This window comes from Crocodylus porosus, unplaced genomic scaffold (assembly GCF_001723895.1).
Source record: "Crocodylus porosus isolate Cpor-Errol unplaced genomic scaffold, CroPor_comp1, whole genome shotgun sequence".
Taxonomy (NCBI): domain Eukaryota; kingdom Metazoa; phylum Chordata; order Crocodylia; family Crocodylidae; genus Crocodylus; species Crocodylus porosus.
This window is the reverse complement of record NW_017728947.1, coordinates 46,366,772-46,383,208: the sequence shown is the minus strand read 5'-3', so window position 1 is coordinate 46,383,208 and position 16,437 is coordinate 46,366,772. Positions and strand designations below refer to the sequence as shown.

Sequence of the window (16,437 nt, the reverse complement as noted above, 5' to 3'; positions counted from 1 at the left end):
GCCCAGTTCTCCCACCGGGAAGAGGCTGGAGCAGACCCTGGCCCCAACGCAGTGGGCAGCCTATCCTATCCCATGCAGAAATCCAAGGGACACATGGCCCCCATGCCTCCCCCAGATGTGCGCGCAATGGTGGGAGCTGCCCCCCTTCCCTGTGCCTCTGTCCCACACTCCACCCCAGCTGGGCAGTCCCTGCTCCTGCCCCACTCCCTCCCTCACCAAGGGGGCCTTGATCTGCCCACCCCACCAAGCCTCTTCCCTCCCCCACTCCCCTTCCACCCCACAGACTTACCAGCTGGACCCTGCTCTCCAAACTGCTAGGCTGTGTGTCAGCAATCGGATCTGTATCAGCCAATAAAGCTGGTGAACAATTGGCGATCGGTATCAGCCAAAAAAAATCTTTACTGGTGCACTCCTACTGCCAATGGACTTGAGAGTATCTGAATTCCCAGGGTGACAGCCTGGGACAGAGGATGCTCATGAGTTGTAGCGCCACGCATGGTGTTCAGAATGACCGAGTTCTGCCTACTCAATCGATGCGGGCTTTGAAACAACTGAGTTCTGCTCAAGTGATAGGATTTGGCACCGATTCCGCTAGTTTGACCTGGAACATGAACTATATTAATAAAAGACTTCCCAAGAGTGACTTGGGTTTTGCGTATGCTGCCTCAATGAGCTGCCTCAAAAATTATTGGACATTTTGAACACTTTTACTACTGTTGAATGTATATCATTATGAGGGTTGAAATGATGGTATAATAAAGTAATGTCCACACACCCACAGGGTGCCAACTCTGTCTGAATCTATTCTGTGAGGTTTCACGTAAAGACTTTAATTACAGCATACAGATTCACATCAGCGAGGCAAATGCACATTACTGTTACATTTTAAAAACCCACTAGACTACCATATAAAATCGGATTTAACATTTATTTTAACGAGTGCCCCATCATTTACCCCCTGGGCGACTCCCAACAGCCTCCTGGAGATTCATAGTTAATTCCTGGGACCCAGGGCAATCCTGGAGGGGTGGCACTGGCACCCTACATACGCGGCTACACTGATGGGTGCTCACCCGCTGCGGCGGGCACGCGGATGGGCAGTGCCGCGGCCGCACCCGACCCGGATCCAGCGGCACAATGGAAGGGGCCAGGCCGAAGCAGCTCCCCCGACCTCAGCCGCACTCACTCACCGGCCAGGCCGCCCCGCAGGCGCTCGGGGAGGCCGCGCAGCTGCCCGTGCAGCTCCCGGAAGATCTCGTGTAGCCGCTCCAGATGCTCGGAGGAGCCCGGGCCCCGCACTGCCATGACGACTGTGACAACAACAACCCCAACCCCAGCCCCACCGCCCGCTCCGCGCCGCTACTTCCGGGAGGCGTAAGGAGGGGCCTCCCTCTGTCTCGAGAAGGGGTGTCCTAATCGGCGCCTGACCAGAAAAAAAGCTCCGTCCGGAGCTAGATGTGCGGCGCGCAGGACAGGCTTCAACTGTCTGCCGAGGAAGGGTCGGGGGGAGATATTCGGGAAGTCCAACTTTGCTCCCGAGGGTGACTAACGGATCAAGCGAGCACTTACGCCCCCTTAGAGGGGAGCATCAGGACCCCGGGCCGCGTAGGGCATACTGGGAATTGTAGGCCGGCACAGGGAGAGTCATAAGGCGGTCACAGTAGTGCAGGGTGCAGGGCTGGTGCGGGGGTTCTGTGCGCATGCGTTCAGATGACCCCAGCGAGGCGTCTGTCCAATCTCGTTTCAAAAACGTCCAAGGAAGGGGACAGCACCACCCGCCTTGGAAGCTTAGTCCATATTTTGGCAACCCTCACTGTAAAGATTTTTTCATGATGTCCAATCTGAATTTGCTCTCTTCTAGTTTATGGTCATTATTTATAGTTACCCCAACAGGCACCCTGCTAAACATTATATACCCTATTTCTTCCTGCTGCTACCCCCTCCCCCCAATGAGCTTGTAGGTAGACACACAATTACCTCTCAACCTCCTCTTGCGGAGGCTGAAGAGGTTCGGTTCATCAAATCAGTCCACGTAGGTGGTTTTCTGTAGCCCTTTAACCAGACAAGTGGCCCTCCTCTGAACCCTCTCCAGGCCCTCCACATCCCTCCTGAAGTCCGGTGCCCAAAACTGGATGCAGTACTCTGGCTGTGGCCTGACCAATGCTGCATAGAGGGGAAGTATCACCTCCCTAGACCTGTTTGTGATGCACCTACTTATGCAAGAAAGGGTGTGGTTAGCTTTATCACACTGGTGACTCATGTTCAACTCCGCAAGCCCTTTCTGCAGTTGTGCTACTGACACTTATCCTTGTTAAACTGCATCCTATTCTGTTCAGTCCATTTCCCCAGTCTGTCCAAATCAGCCTGGATTCGTTCCCTGCCATGTATTTTGTGTACCTCCTCCCATAGTTTGGTGTCATCAGCAAACTTGGACAGGGTGCTTTCTACTCCCTTGTCCAAGTCACTAATGAAGATAATTGAATACCAGTCCTAGGACAGAGCCTTGGGGGACTCTGCTGCCCACATTTCTCCAGGTAGAAACAGACCCGTCCACCACCACTCCTTGGGTGTATCCCATAAGCCAATTTTCTACACGCCGAACTGTGTAATAATCTACATTGCAACTGTTTATTTATGAAAACTGGGTGTGACACTGTGTCAAAGGCCTTTTTAAAATCTACGTAAATAACATTTACTTCTTTTCCTCCATCCAAGCATTTTGTGACCCGGTTGTAAAATGAAACCAGGTTAATCAAGCAGGATCTGCCTGCTATGAACACATACTGATTGCCCCTTAGCATCATTTTACCCACTGGTCCCCCACAAATGTGATCCTTAACAATTTTCTCAAAGGTCTTGCCAAGGATAGAGGTAAAACTAACTGGCTTATAGTTACCTGGTTCCTCTTTCGTCCCCTTCTTGAAAATAGGGACCACATTGGTCCTTCTCCAATCCTTCAGGACCTGTCCTAAGCACCATGAGCACTCAAACAGTTGTGCCTCTGGCTCTGCTATGACGCCAGCTAATTCCTGAAGTACTCTAGGATGAAGATCATCAGGACCTGTTGACTTAAATATATTCAACCCCTCCAGGTGCCCCATTACTAGGTCAGCACAAAGATTTGTTGGGTTGGTATCTATACTGGGCTTACCTAAGGTTCCAATGGGATTAATAGATTCATAGATGTCCAACCCCCTGCCCAGGGCAGGAATGAATACTGGGCTTATACGACCCCTAGTAAGTTTAAGCTCATATGACCCCAGCTAGGTAGTTATCAAGCCTCCTTTTGAAGACCCCCAGGGTAGGAGTGAGCACCACTTCCCTTGGAAGTTGGTTCCAGAACCTAGCCTCCCTGACCGTGAAGTAGCGCCTCCTGATGTCTAGCCTGAACCTACTCTCAGTCAGCTTATGGCCGTTATTCCTTGTTACTACTGGTAGTCCTTGGGGGAACAGGGTCGCTCCCATTGCCTGCTGGTTCCCCTTGGTAAGATTTTAGACGGCCACCAGATCCCCTCTCAGACTTCTGTGGATGTTGAACAGTTTTGGGTCCCGTAGCCTCTCCTCATCAGGCCTGCCCTGCTGCCCCCATATCATGTGAGTGGCCCTCCTTTGGACCCCCTCGATACTGTCCACATCCCTCCTGAAGTGGGGTGCCCAGAACTGGATGCAGTACTCCAACTGCAGCCTGACCAATGTCACATAGAGGGGGAGAATCACTTCCTTGGACCTGCTCATGATGCATCTGTGGATGCATAACAAGGTGCAGTTAGCCTTACTGACTGTGTCCTCACATTGGTGAGCCCTGGGGAACCCCACTGCCCACATCCCTCCAAAAAAGACCCATTCATCACCACTCTCTGGGTGCAGCCCTCCAGCCAATTTGTGACCCATCTGACTGTGTAGGTGTCAACACCACAGTCTCCTAATTTTTTATGAGAATGGGGTTAGAGACAGTGTCAAAGACCTTCCTAAAGTCCAGAAAGACTACGTCCACTGCAACACCTGCATCCAAGGATTTTGTGACCTGGTCATAGAAGTCCACCAGGTTGGTCTGTCAGGACCTGCCTCTAATGAACCCATGTTGGTTGCGCCTAAGCATAATTTCCCCTGCTGGTCCCTCACAGATGTGCTCCTGGATAATTTTCTCCAGGACCAAGGTAAGACTAATGGGACTATAGTTTCCTGAGTCCTCCTCCCTCACTTTTTGAAAATGGGGACCACATTGGCCTTTTCCCAGTCCTCTGGCACTATACCAGAGCACCTTGAGTGCTCATAAAGCCATGCCAGGGTCCCCGCAATGACACTTGCCAATTTCCTCAGCACCCTATGGTGAAGTGTCTGGACCTGCTTACTTAAACATGTCCAGCCCCCACAGAAGTTCCCTAACTCAGTCCTTCTTAATCCTAGGCCTGATCTGTCCTGAATCCCGGTGGGGGAGAAGTCCCGGTCCCTGCTTAGAAAAATGGAGGCAAATCATTTGTTAAAAAGGTCTGCTTTTTCATCTAGTGCAACCACCAGATTGCCAAGCGTATCCTGCAGGGGCCCCACGTTGCCTGGTGCCTTCTTTTTACTCCCTATATATTTAAAGAAGGACTTTTTGTTGTCCTTGATCCTTGTGGCTAGCCCTAGTTCCGTCTCTGCCTTAGCCTTCCTAACAGACTCCCTACAGATTTGTGCTATGGAGGTATAATCCTCTTTGGTGATAGCCCCTCCCTTCCACTGGATGTACACCTCCTTTTTGGCTTTCAGACGTTTTTGAGTGCCTTTGGTGAGCCAAGGGGGCTTTTGAGCACTCTTGCCCCCTTTGACTTGCATTGGGACTGTCACCCCTTGGGCTCAGAGGATCGTCTCCTTAAGGAACAACCACTTGTCTTGGACACCTAGTTCCCCTACTCTCCAGGACTGCAATGTCTCTTCTACCAATTTCTTCAGCTTGTTGAAGTTGGCCCTCCTGAAGACAAGGGCTACTGCCTTGCTGCAGGCCCTTGACACCCTGCGCTGGAAGGTGAATTCCAGTAGGCGATGCTCGCTGCCGCCCAGGTGGTCGAGAACCTGGAGTCTCCTCGCCAGGTCGTCGGCTGTGGCCAGGACCAGGTCCAGCAGGGCATTACCCCTGGTAGGGCTGTGCACCTCCTGGGTTAGGTGGAGGTCTTGTATCTCAGCAAGGAACCTACGTGAGTGGTCAGACCTGGCTGACTGCTCCTCCCAGCAATTTTGTATTCATGTCCAGGAACACAGATGCAAAGAAATAATTTAGAAGCTCTGTTTTGGCCATCCTATCTGTTACCAGTTGCTCTAGTTCATCCTGAAGGGGCCCTAAGTTATCCTGCACCTTCTTTTTGCTTTCTATGTACTTAAAGAATGACTTTTTGTTATCCTTAACTTTTGCTGCCAGCCTAAGCTCCATTTATGCTTTGGCTCTCCTCAGAGTTTCCCTGCAAGCTCGGGCCAAGCAGGTATACTCCTCCTTGGTGGCAACCCGAGCAGAGCCGTCTGTGGTGCCGCACCCTGTGCTGCTACCTTGCAGTGTGGGGCAGGGTTTTGACCATGGGAGATCCCAGGGTCAAAAAAACCTGTGTGGAGAAAAAGCAGGTGGCGCATGTGGTGGTAGCATGCACTGCCCAAAACTAGAGCCTGGCCAGTTGGAGCCCCGCTCCAGACGCAGGCCAGGCTCCCAGATGCAGGAGCACCATAGCTGCTGCTTCTCTGGCCCTCAGCGTCCTAGGGGCCACAGCAGCCACAGGGTTTGTTTATTTAGCAGGGGAAGAGTGGAATAGGTGGTCCTCACACTGCCTCTATCACTCTTCTTTTTCTTTCAGTGATACAGTAGACATTACACTGTTTATGTTGCTGGACTACAACTCCCAGCATACAGTACTATTCCCTTCTGCGCACGTAGTGGGCGGTTCAGACTTCTGCTCCCAGAATGCTCTGGCCCTGCCTATACTTAATTCTCCCTTCCAGCAGCTGTGATCGCTTCTGCTGGATGGCAGCCTGCAGCAGGAACAGCAACAATGATGCTCGTCATCTTGGGAACCTTTCTGGGAATCATCTTTGGTCCTTCTCTGTTCATTTTAGTGCCCTACATCAGGTCTGTGTTGAAGATTGGTGGGTTAGCTTGTAACATTTTTAATGGTCTGTTAGCACTTCTATACCTCTGTGAATAGTTGGAAGAGAAGGAAGATCAGTGTATTTGTCATAGGGACTTAGTGGAGGAGTATGTGATGAAAGTGATATGGGCAGAAGTTCCTGGGTGCAAAGCACCTGACTTAGTACGTTAGTCATGAGTCTAAAGTTTAATCCCTCTGTGTCTTGAGATGACAGTAACAGCCTGACGATTAAAGCAGTTAACTGGGAGTCAGGATATACTTGGTTCTAAGCCTAAATGTGGTACTGACCTGCTTAGTAGTCTTGATCAAGCTCTATATGTGTTTTGGGCTCCTCATCTGTAAAGATGGAACTAATTACTTACAACAGTATTAGTAAGCGGCATGTATTAATAGCTGTACAGCACTTTAAAAAACCATAAGGTGCTGTAGCCTAGTACCATTACTATATTATGACCTTAAAAGCTCAGGGAAGATGATTAATGAAAAGCAAAGTCTTTTTGTTTCCAAAAGGCTCTAGTAAATTCATATAGGTGCAACTAATCTTTTGCTTGACTTCACTAGGAAAATAACAGACGATTTTGGAATTCTGCATAAAGTGTATGGTAGGGAATCATCTTTCCTTCAGCCTGGAACTTGAACTGGGTTGAGACCTACCACTTATTTCTAGCCTTAATTTCTATGATTCTCAGTACCGGATACTGGGTTTCAATGAAGGACATCAAGCCCCTGAATTGCTGGCAGTAACTTAATCCTCCCTTATGCTAATGCTGTGCCTAAAGTTTGACGTGCCTTGTGAACTACTTCCTTGCATCTTGACGCTCTGAACCAATGCAATGAAATTTTAAAAAGCCAGAGATGGGAGTGGAGGGGAAGCCTTTCCTGCCACTGCCTTTTCAGCCACTCTTAAATTTTTGTTGTGTAAGGAAGCAGCTTACTCTCAGAAATGTTAAGTGTCTATGAAACAGAATGATGATTATTGAATACACAGGAAAAGGGTCAGATTTCCTCCTCAGTTGAACTGTACTACCATTACCATAGTCAGCTTACACCAGGGGTTCCTCTGGCCCTGTATTTTAGTCCTAAAACCATGCGTCAGGAATGGATTGTTTTTTGTTTTTTGTTTTTTGTTTTATCTCCTGCTTTTTCAATCGCATTGCTTTTGGCTCGGAGAGTCTAGATGAGAGGAAGCGTATTAGATAAACTGAGAGAATCCTGATCCTACCAGCCAATAGGGTAACTCTCACCACTCCAGGCTGATTAGGCAGCTCAGTGAGACATTTAGTACACCAAATGTTTATCACAGAAAATGCCTGCTAAATGTGCAGTGGTTGGACCACTGTCTGTGGGGTGGCAGGGATTATGTGCACTGAGATCAAAGATGCCTTGACCATGTATAGTGATGGCGTAAGAAGTATGCTAGATAGACCTTAGCCTCAAGAGAGAAGCAGCTGGCTTCAAATCCTAATGAGGCCTATGAATGAGGGATCTATGAAACGGGGAGCTTGGAATGGGTTCATGTAAAAGTTGTATTGTCTCTCCAGTTATTCTAACAACAGTCATTGATGCAAACCCAGTGAGGAGGACACAGGGGCAGGATGAATCCTCCATGACTCCTTCTCTCTATTCTAGGAATTACTTTGCAGGAGCCATTTGTAAGTCAAAGGCTAAGCTGAATGGGAAAGTCGTTTTGATCACAGGGGCCAACACAGGCATTGGGAAAGAGACAGCTAGAGATCTCGCAAAAAGAGGCAAGTCATCTATCCCACTACGTGTCCCATACCTGTCCCCTGTACTTTACATTATCTGTCAACATTGCCTTCCTGGACCAGGGTGGGGAAGGGATAATCTTGACACCCACCTGCTCTACAGCTATCTTGGGGTCAGGAGGCTGGGTTACGCAGGGTTTTCCTCTCACTTCGTGAAGCAGAACTGAAAGATGGCTTGACGAAGTTTTAGTAACTAAACTAGAACTCCATGCAGCCCAGGGGTGGAGCCTGATGACAGATCCTACCTAACACTTAAACTTGTAACTGTTGGAAGCAGGTCCCTTTTAATGGATCATAATTCTACTGTTTGTGGGCCCTAATGCTTTTAGTGCTGAAGCCAGTGTTGTTGGGACTCCAGACTCAGAGCATATAATGCAGGAGCAGTTACGCAGTTTATAAGAAACAGAAAACCTCTGCACTGGAACTTTCCTGAAGAGTCTTGGAAATCCCTCGTCTCATGAGTTTCCAACTAGGGGAGCCTGGGAACCCACTTAGCTCCACTGCTATAGATCTTGCTACAACTTGGGAGGAGTTGGATGGACACTCTTCTGACTTGTGTGACAGCCCGAGAGCAGTCTTGAGATGGCAGTAACTGCTTGTTGCTCCCTAGCTGAGCTGGATTGGAGCCAAGAACTTCCAGGGTAAAGGCTCTCTCCCTGACAGCTATCCCCTTGAGGCATTTCCTGATCTCGCTCATGGTGTACCTTAGGGGAGCCAGTTGGCTTGCCTTTGCACTTGCTCCCCATGCTGCCCCCCAGCTCTTGGCTCATGTTTCTTCTTCCTTTTCCTTGTACAGGTGCCAGAGTGATTCTGGCTTGCAGAGACGCAGCAAAGGGGGAAGTGGCCGCCTGTGAGATCCGAGCTGAGACAGGAAACCAGCAAGTAATTATGAAGAAACTGGATTTGGCGGATACTAAGTCTATTCGACAGTTTGCTGAGAACTTTCTAGCAGGTAAGGCCCTCCTTGGGTGCTGTTGCCTTTGCTTGTAGGTGAGTATGTTTGGTCAACAGTAGCTCTCTGCTCTGTCGAACAAAAACAGGAATGGGATTGAACAGGATGCTTGTTTAAAAAGACCTTATTTGAAAAAGGGAGACCACCCATGAGCACATAATCTGGCTGGGCTCATCTATCAGCCTTTTGTAGGTTTCATGAGAGAAGAAATAGATGGAAGAGATTCAGCTTGAAACCCAGCTAATTTAAAGGAAAACGAGCCAAAAGTATTGTCTTTAAATTCACTTCCAATATTTGTGGTTGTGATCTATCTTTTTTTCTCCCTTAATTATCTTATCTGCTGTTTTGTTGAAATGCAGCGTAAATGGAGGAAGCCATAAAACTGACTGTGTACAAAGTTTAAAAAGAATCTTAAAATATAAATAAGAAAAAACCAGAATAACTTGTACTAGTTACTTTAGCGGTAATAGTACGTACAATATTTTTATTTTGTAGAAGTGTTCTGTGAATTGATGTGATTTCTCTAGTTTCTGGTGCACTGCCTTTTGGAATTCTGTTATGCTGATCCTAATTTTTGGTAAGTGGTAAAGGTTGTCTATTGATATTTAACTTTAGAGATGCTGGAAACTCAAATGAGTTTATAAATGAGTCTACGAAACTCACAGAATAAATAAAATCAAGTCAGAGAGATGGCATGCTGTGCTATTGGGCTTTGGCAGACACTGAATTCCCTGCCTTCATGCCCCTGCCTGGAAAGATACCATTTGTTTCCATGCTGGGAGATCTGTAGAGGGTGTAGGAATAGGTTGGGATGAGAGAGGTCTTTCTTTTTTTGGAGAGGTGAGATGGCAGCAGCTTAGTCTGCCCCAGTTCTGTGGCTGATTTGTTCCATTTAGATGTGGGTGGTTGTCTGATTCTTTGCTTAATGTCCCATCCTCTCCATTGTTCCTTTCAGAGGAGAAAGAGCTCCATATTCTCATTAACAATGCAGGAGTAATGTTGCACCCTTATGCCAAGACAGTGGATGGCTTTGAGATGCATCTAGGAGTCAATTACCTTGGTAAGAGACTGAATAACACCAGGGCAGGCAAAGGTTGGGTAGGAGGTTTTATTAAATTCTATGACAAAACTCAATGTGGGAGTCTGTCTCCAGGAGTCTATCCCCATTTTCTGAAACTGTTTTCCATTGGGGAAATAATTGAAGAAGAGCATCTCCTAACCCTAAATGCTTTTGGGCAAGTCCTAAATTTCACAAAAAGGAGCAGTGTGAAGGAAGCTGCCTGTCGCATACTACAGAAACTTATGTCCTGGGTTGTTTGTCATTTATTGTAGACTGTTCTGAGCCTTTCTGGATAAGGTTAGATATAAATAATAAAAACTATAATACACAGTCTGAACATATCATCTGGGAGTGCCACTCTTCACCAGCCTTAGCTATTTGAAGTTGGGCACCCAAAATTTGGGCACTGACATGTTCAGACCTTGCTTCTGCCATGTGTAAATGGGGTAAATAATGGCTTGCCTCAGTGTGCCAAAGCACTCTTGAGATCCTGGTCAGGAAGGCACAAAAGAGGAACAAAGTATCCTCAATCTCCTCTCTCCTAGGTCACTTCCTCCTGACCTTCCTGCTCTTGGAACGCCTGAAGCAGTCGGCCCCAGCCCGCATCGTAAACGTGTCCTCACTGGCTCATCTTGTGGGCAGGATCCGCTTCCATGACCTCCAAGGGGAGAAATTCTACCAACGGGGCCTGGCTTACTGCCAAAGTAAAGTGGCTAATGTCCACTTCACACGGGAGCTGGCCAGGCGGCTGCAAGGCAAGTCTGAGAAGGAAGCTGACCAGATGCCAGCTGAGATATTATTCAGTCTCTCATACCTTGGGGTGTGGAGATGGTTCTAGGAAGAGGATCTTTTTAGGCCCTTTTTAGAAATCATGGCATTTAAGGTGGGAGTGAGTGAGTGGCTTTGGTTGGGCCCTTGGCAGGTGTTTAGAGCAGGGAGCCCATGTAGTCAGTCCTCGGGAGCCAGGAGCTCTCAGGCTATGTTCATACCCACAGTAGAAAGGCAGGGGCAGGAGGTGGTCTTGCTCAGATGAATGGGTCTTTTTTTTAATTCTCGCCAAAAAACCAAAATTGTGGACAAGCTGCATCCAGATAAAGGTTCAGCTGTACTACAAGAGCTGCTATTGGAAAGGTTTTAAATGCTGCTGTGCTTGGCGTATGCACTGAAATCCACAGTGAAAAAGCTGCAGTGCCCCCAGCTGTCTTAAATACGGGTTAGAAAAATGGAAAAGGAGGTTTTTATGTATAGGCCTAGCACCAGGTAAACTGGAGGGGTTCTGTGGGGGGTTTTTTGTTTGTTTTTTTTTTTCAAAAGCAAGAGACGAGACTCTAGTATTTTGGCATCCGTGCCTCTTCACAGGCTGCTTTATAAAGGCCTAACACTCCCTCTAGGCAGTGGTTGCAACTGGCAGGGATGTTGCCCTGTTTTCTAGTAAATAGGTGTAAGAGGGAACTTTATTTTTACCTGTATTCACATCTGGGCCTTTGTTTCCCTAATGTTTAAGATGTACACAGGTAAAACAAGGAAATATGTTACGTTTTCCCTTGGAAAAAAGCCCTTGCACGCTTCAGCAGGGTCTAATTTGAACTATACTCCTGTCTTGCTGCAGGCACTGGAGTCACAGTAAATGCACTGCATCCTGGCACTGTGCAGTCTGAGTTGACCCGGTACTCATCTGTAGTGTCCCTGCTGTGGAAGATGTTTTCTTTCTTCTTGAAGACTCCACAAGAAGGAGCCCAGACCAGCATTTATTGTGCAGTAGCAGAGGAGCTGGAATCTGTGACAGGACAGTATTTCAGGTGGGTGAAAGTTATTGGCCAAGGAGTTTAATCCAGGCAGTTCTCAAAGCAGCCTGATTTTCCTAAGTACAAAGTGCTGAGCTGCTGTGTATGTTATAGGCAGCTCCTAGCAAGGAAACCCCCTGTGCGTGGGATGCTGCCCAGATCTCTGTTAAATTTTCTCAATCAACCTGCACAATACCTCCCTCCTTTCTTATTTGCTTTCCCTTTCAAAACCCAGCCCAGAATCATTGAACTGTCCCCTGTTAGGCTCTGAGAAAGCCTTTGAACAACTTCATTCAGAGGTACCTTTATGCTCCCCAGTCAGTGGGACCACATCACATTTGGGAATTGTCTAGGGAAACTGACCCTTGGCATGAGCTTGACTGCAGCATATGTGAGACAGAACTCCTATCTGTATCCCCTCTCTTGTGACTGATCCACAGTTAGTGCAGTATGTGCATTTGTCTGATTTTTTTTTTTTTCAGGTGTGGTGTTTGCACTGTCCTGATGTGTTGTGGCTATATAAAGAGAGCCCCTAATCCTCCCTTGACTGCTTATATCTCCCAGCAGATAAATACCCTATATATGAATCTTGGCTCTCCCATACACCAGAACTTGTGAACTTTAAGTGGATTTCAGGTTCTTAAAGGAGGAAACTGGTGAATTCAGGAAAGATACAATCAGCAAAATATCAACTTAATTTATTTTTTGTGTCTAATTTTGTACTGAATTTACTCTAGAAGAGCTTCTAGTCACTTGATTGCCAAGTATGATCATCACTAGTATTTAAGATAACCTCTGTAGGAGAGAGGAGGCATGGAATAGCTAGAGACTGCCCTGACTCTTTTTAGTGACCCTTGTGTCCCTTTTATTTGCTGCGTCCCAAATGAGCTGTGAAAATCACAAGATGTCCGGTGCCTCTGCCATCAGTTCTAATCTTCCTTCCTTATTTAAATTGCCACTACAATCAAACTTCCCAGTAATAGGTTATTTATATTCTGGCATTCCCCTTTGCAGCAGAGAATGCCAGACTGTGGTGGGGGCAGGTGTATACATTATGTGTAAAGGTGAAGTGTTTCCAACATGGAGAGTAAAGGGGAGTGGGGGTGGGAGGGAAGGGAAGGGAACACCTTGCTGAGCCTGCTTCTGTAGGCAAATTGGTCACCAAGCACCTGCAAACATGCAGCTGCAGATGTGCTGAGGGAAAGTAGCCTGTCAGTTTTGGGCAACATCAGTCTACCACGGTTGAAGAAGAAATTGCAAGGCCAAGTTTGGGGTTAAGGAAAGGTGTGCTGTGGAACCATCTTTGGAGTAGGGAGGAGGTAGGTGAGAGGAGACTTGGTGAGGATGGAAGTGGATTTAGGTCATTTGGACTGCTGGATGTGGGCATGGAGGCAGTGGATAAGAGTTGGGGGTATACAGTATGCAGAACATACATTTGGTATAGGTGTGGTTCAGGTATAGGGTGCTGACTGGAGGGTGTGGGGGAAGGTAGGTGGGTAGACGCTGGACATCACTGTATCCAGCCCCTGGCATGACCCTTCATGGGATCCAAGAGCCCTGCTGAGCCCTGAAGGCTTTGGTTGGGGGAACACTGACTCATCAGCCCAAGATTAGGGAAGAGGAAGTGTGGGTATATGGGGCTAATGTAGGCCAGGGAGCCTAGTTCCAAAAACTGAGGAAGGTTTCTAATGCTCCTTTAACTTTTATTGTGCATTCCACAGTCTAACTGTGGGGTTTTTTAACCTGAAGAAATCCAGCAGTAGAAAAGGCTTGTCCATATTTAGGCAATGGCAAGGTCCCTAAGCTCCAAAGCACTTTCCATACTCAGACCATCTTCCCGGGCATGTTCTAAAAAGGCTTAGCAGTTCTGGATGGGTTTCTCTTTCCTTCTCTTCTCTTTTCTTCTCCTGAGATCTCAGATTATTATTGTACAACACTACAGATGGGAACACGATACTTCTTCCAAAGCGCATACAATCTGTTTTCAGCAGGCATTATATAACAAAGAGGGGGAATGGAGGAAGTAACAAGCAGAGGAGGTTTGGGGAAAAAATAGGCTGACAAAGCTGTAATAACAATGGCTACATATTTTGCCAAAGGGATATGTCCACCAAGAGAGAGAAGGTTATGTTGAGGCTTTAACATACTTTAAAAAATAAAGGACTCTGACTTCTCCAGTCACACCCATGCTCTTCCTGAGGAGCTTTCAAGTCTGTAAATGCGGAACTGCCTTTCTTAGTGATATCAGTTTATCTGGATCATTCCTGTAAGAGAGCAAGACTATAAAAACATAGAAGAGCCTTAGTCATTAAGTGGGGACACAGGCTAATACAACTAACCTCTCACCATGCACCATGAGCTTCCTACACCACCCGTGGTGGCTTGGAAAATTATCTTCAAGCTGCCAGCTCCTGAAGGGAATGCGTTGAGGTATAAGTCTCCCAGTGTCTTTTTGGGAACTGAAGTCTGTATGAAAAATAAACTTTTCTCCCTTCTTGGCTTCAAGCACAGTTTATTACCCACCTGTGCTTCTGGCATGGAAGGGCCATCATCACCTCCCTTCCCCTACACATGGGTTATTCAGGCTTATATGATCCCTAGAAGTGTGTGGAGCTTTGTAACCATACACACTGATGATCTCCCCTTTACTTTTATGGTAATTCCCTGAAAGGTGGGTATGCTGCTGTAGTGTTTGGCTGTTGCTTTAAGGCTTTTGTAAAGGTTCAAACAGCAGACTCAGCTTGGATCTACAGGGGTTGCGGTGAGCTTTCACTTGCCAGCTCTCCTCTCCAGTTCCAACACCACCTCCGGTTCCAACACTGACCAAGAAGCTGAGGTTCTGTGTGCCAGACTCCTTAGCAGCCTCTACTCTTTCCCCTTTCTTGAGCTATGCTGCTAGGTAATTTCCCAACCTTCTTATTTTTAAATTGGATTTGAAAGCAATTAGCTGGCAGGTGTTAGCAGCAACCTTTTAGCCATGCTGCTCCAGATGTGAGCCCTTGATGAAAGCTTCCTCTCTTGTTCTGCAGTGACTGTCAGCCAGCATATGTGTCTGCTCATGGCCGGGATGACGAGACAGCAAAGAAGCTTTGGAAAGTCAGCTGTGAGCTCCTGGGCATCCAGTGGGACTGAACAGTAGAAATTAATAGCTGGATGGGCTCCGTGGCTCCTGGTGATCGTCTCATCTGGGAACTGGAAACGGGTCCACCTGACAACACCTGGTGCATCCAGCTGCCCTACCAGTGGTTTTTGATTACAACCTAACTTGAAATGTGTAAATATTTGATGTTTAAAAGAAATGAGACCAATGAGTAGAGGTTCAGGACAGAAATGCAGTGAGTTGGCATCTTCTCGCACTGTTTTTGATTTGCATCCCCAAGCTATCCCATGGCTGGCTTTCTTTCCCCAGGGCCAGCTTAGAAGAGGGACTGAAGGCTATTTTGGTTAGCAATGCAAGGCAACATAAAGATTTTGCTTTTGGAAGGGTCTTTTTGCAGCCCTGAACCCCAACTGTAACCAGGTCAGTTGAAGATGTTCCCTAGCAATTTGAGCCATTTGGTCATCTCAGCTATAGGACTTGGGAGCAGGTTCTTTTAGCTGGGAGACATAGCACCTCAGGCCAGTATCTGGCTGAACCACATCTTCCGTGATTCTTGATATTCTCCTCTCTGAGTGGCAGGCTGTATCACAAAGGGGCAATTTCTTAATTTTCAGAGATAAATTGTAGCCTTTGTTATTGTCCATCACTTGAACCTTCTACTAAGGTCTCATTGTGCTATGCATTGTTTAAACGCAGTTAATGAAAAACACTACTCCCTAAGTCTTTAGGGACTGAGACCGAAGTACTCAAGAGTGATATAAGCACTTAATGCCTCCTTTTTGTCACTTCACCTAATGTGGGTTGCGAGAGACAAGCTGTGCTGAGCTGCCAAAGGACCTACTTTACTTTTAGAAGGAGGGAAGTTTAACATATCTTACACTGTTCTACACTGAGGTCATAATATTGTGACAGTAAAAAATTCACGTACTGGAACAGCATTACAGTTGAATACAGTAGGGAGGGAGTTGCCTGTGGAGGAGGGGAGCAGGGAACATAAAGAGTATGTTATGCTGAATATGTCTAATGCTAGAAACTGTCATCTACTTAGCCAGGGTAGAATTCAAGCCCTCACTCCTGAGTTTGCTCACCTGACAGAAGCTCTTAGAAGTGAAGCTATATGTGCCGTAGGCAGGCCAAGGAGGGATCAGCCCTAGTCCGACATGGCAGTAGCCACAGGGCATACCTCATTTTACAAAGACATTGTCCTGCCCACTAAGTCTAGGAAGAGAATGGCTAAAGCTGCCAGATGATCCTAGTGACACTTTAGTCTTGTTCTATTGTGAAGGGCAAGTTTGTAACTGCTGCACCTATACAAAAGCCAAACGCTCACAGAAACAGTTGCCAAGTTGCAACGTTGCACGCCCAACCAGAAATAATTTTTTGGATGGGTCACATGCCTAAAGACTCACTTCAGGTAGGGTAGCACAGCTGATGGGCTTTTCTAATCAGGTAAGATGATCTATGTCATTTTAGGTTTGTCCATAATATGGTCACTTCTGAAGAGCATTTGCTTTAAGAAACAGGTTTTTATTTCTTTGTGAAGTTAGCAGCAACTTTCTGGCTGGAGGCTGGCACTGCAAATCAAGCCCCAGCTATCTCTTGAGGTTTACTAAATAAAGCAATTTCCCATTTGATGCCACTGTTTTAGGTCTTCCTTCATGTGTT

General features: G+C 47.0%; 2 protein-coding genes across 2 annotated transcripts in view; one reads left to right on the top strand and one right to left on the bottom strand.

The window, feature by feature from the left end:
* The window catches only part of VTI1B (vesicle transport through interaction with t-SNAREs 1B), a 22,668-nt gene extending 21,292 nt beyond the window's left edge, over positions 1–1,376 (bottom strand). The window contains exon 1 of the mRNA XM_019551938.1: positions 1,191–1,376. Within this exon, the coding sequence (XP_019407483.1) occupies positions 1,191–1,305 (115 nt within the window). The 5' untranslated portion in view covers positions 1,306–1,376. The remainder of the gene's footprint in view (positions 1–1,190) is intronic.
* Positions 1,377–5,945: 4,569 nt separating this feature from the next.
* LOC109321084 (retinol dehydrogenase 12-like) lies at positions 5,946–16,411 on the top strand. Its single transcript, XM_019551405.1, has 7 exons — positions 5,946–6,091; positions 7,740–7,858; positions 8,673–8,828; positions 9,784–9,888; positions 10,434–10,643; positions 11,498–11,687; positions 14,702–16,411. Exons 1-7 carry the CDS (start codon positions 6,015–6,017, stop codon positions 14,802–14,804), a joined length of 960 nt encoding a protein of 319 aa, XP_019406950.1. The 5' UTR covers positions 5,946–6,014; the 3' UTR covers positions 14,805–16,411.
* Positions 16,412–16,437: the final 26 nt, after the last annotated feature.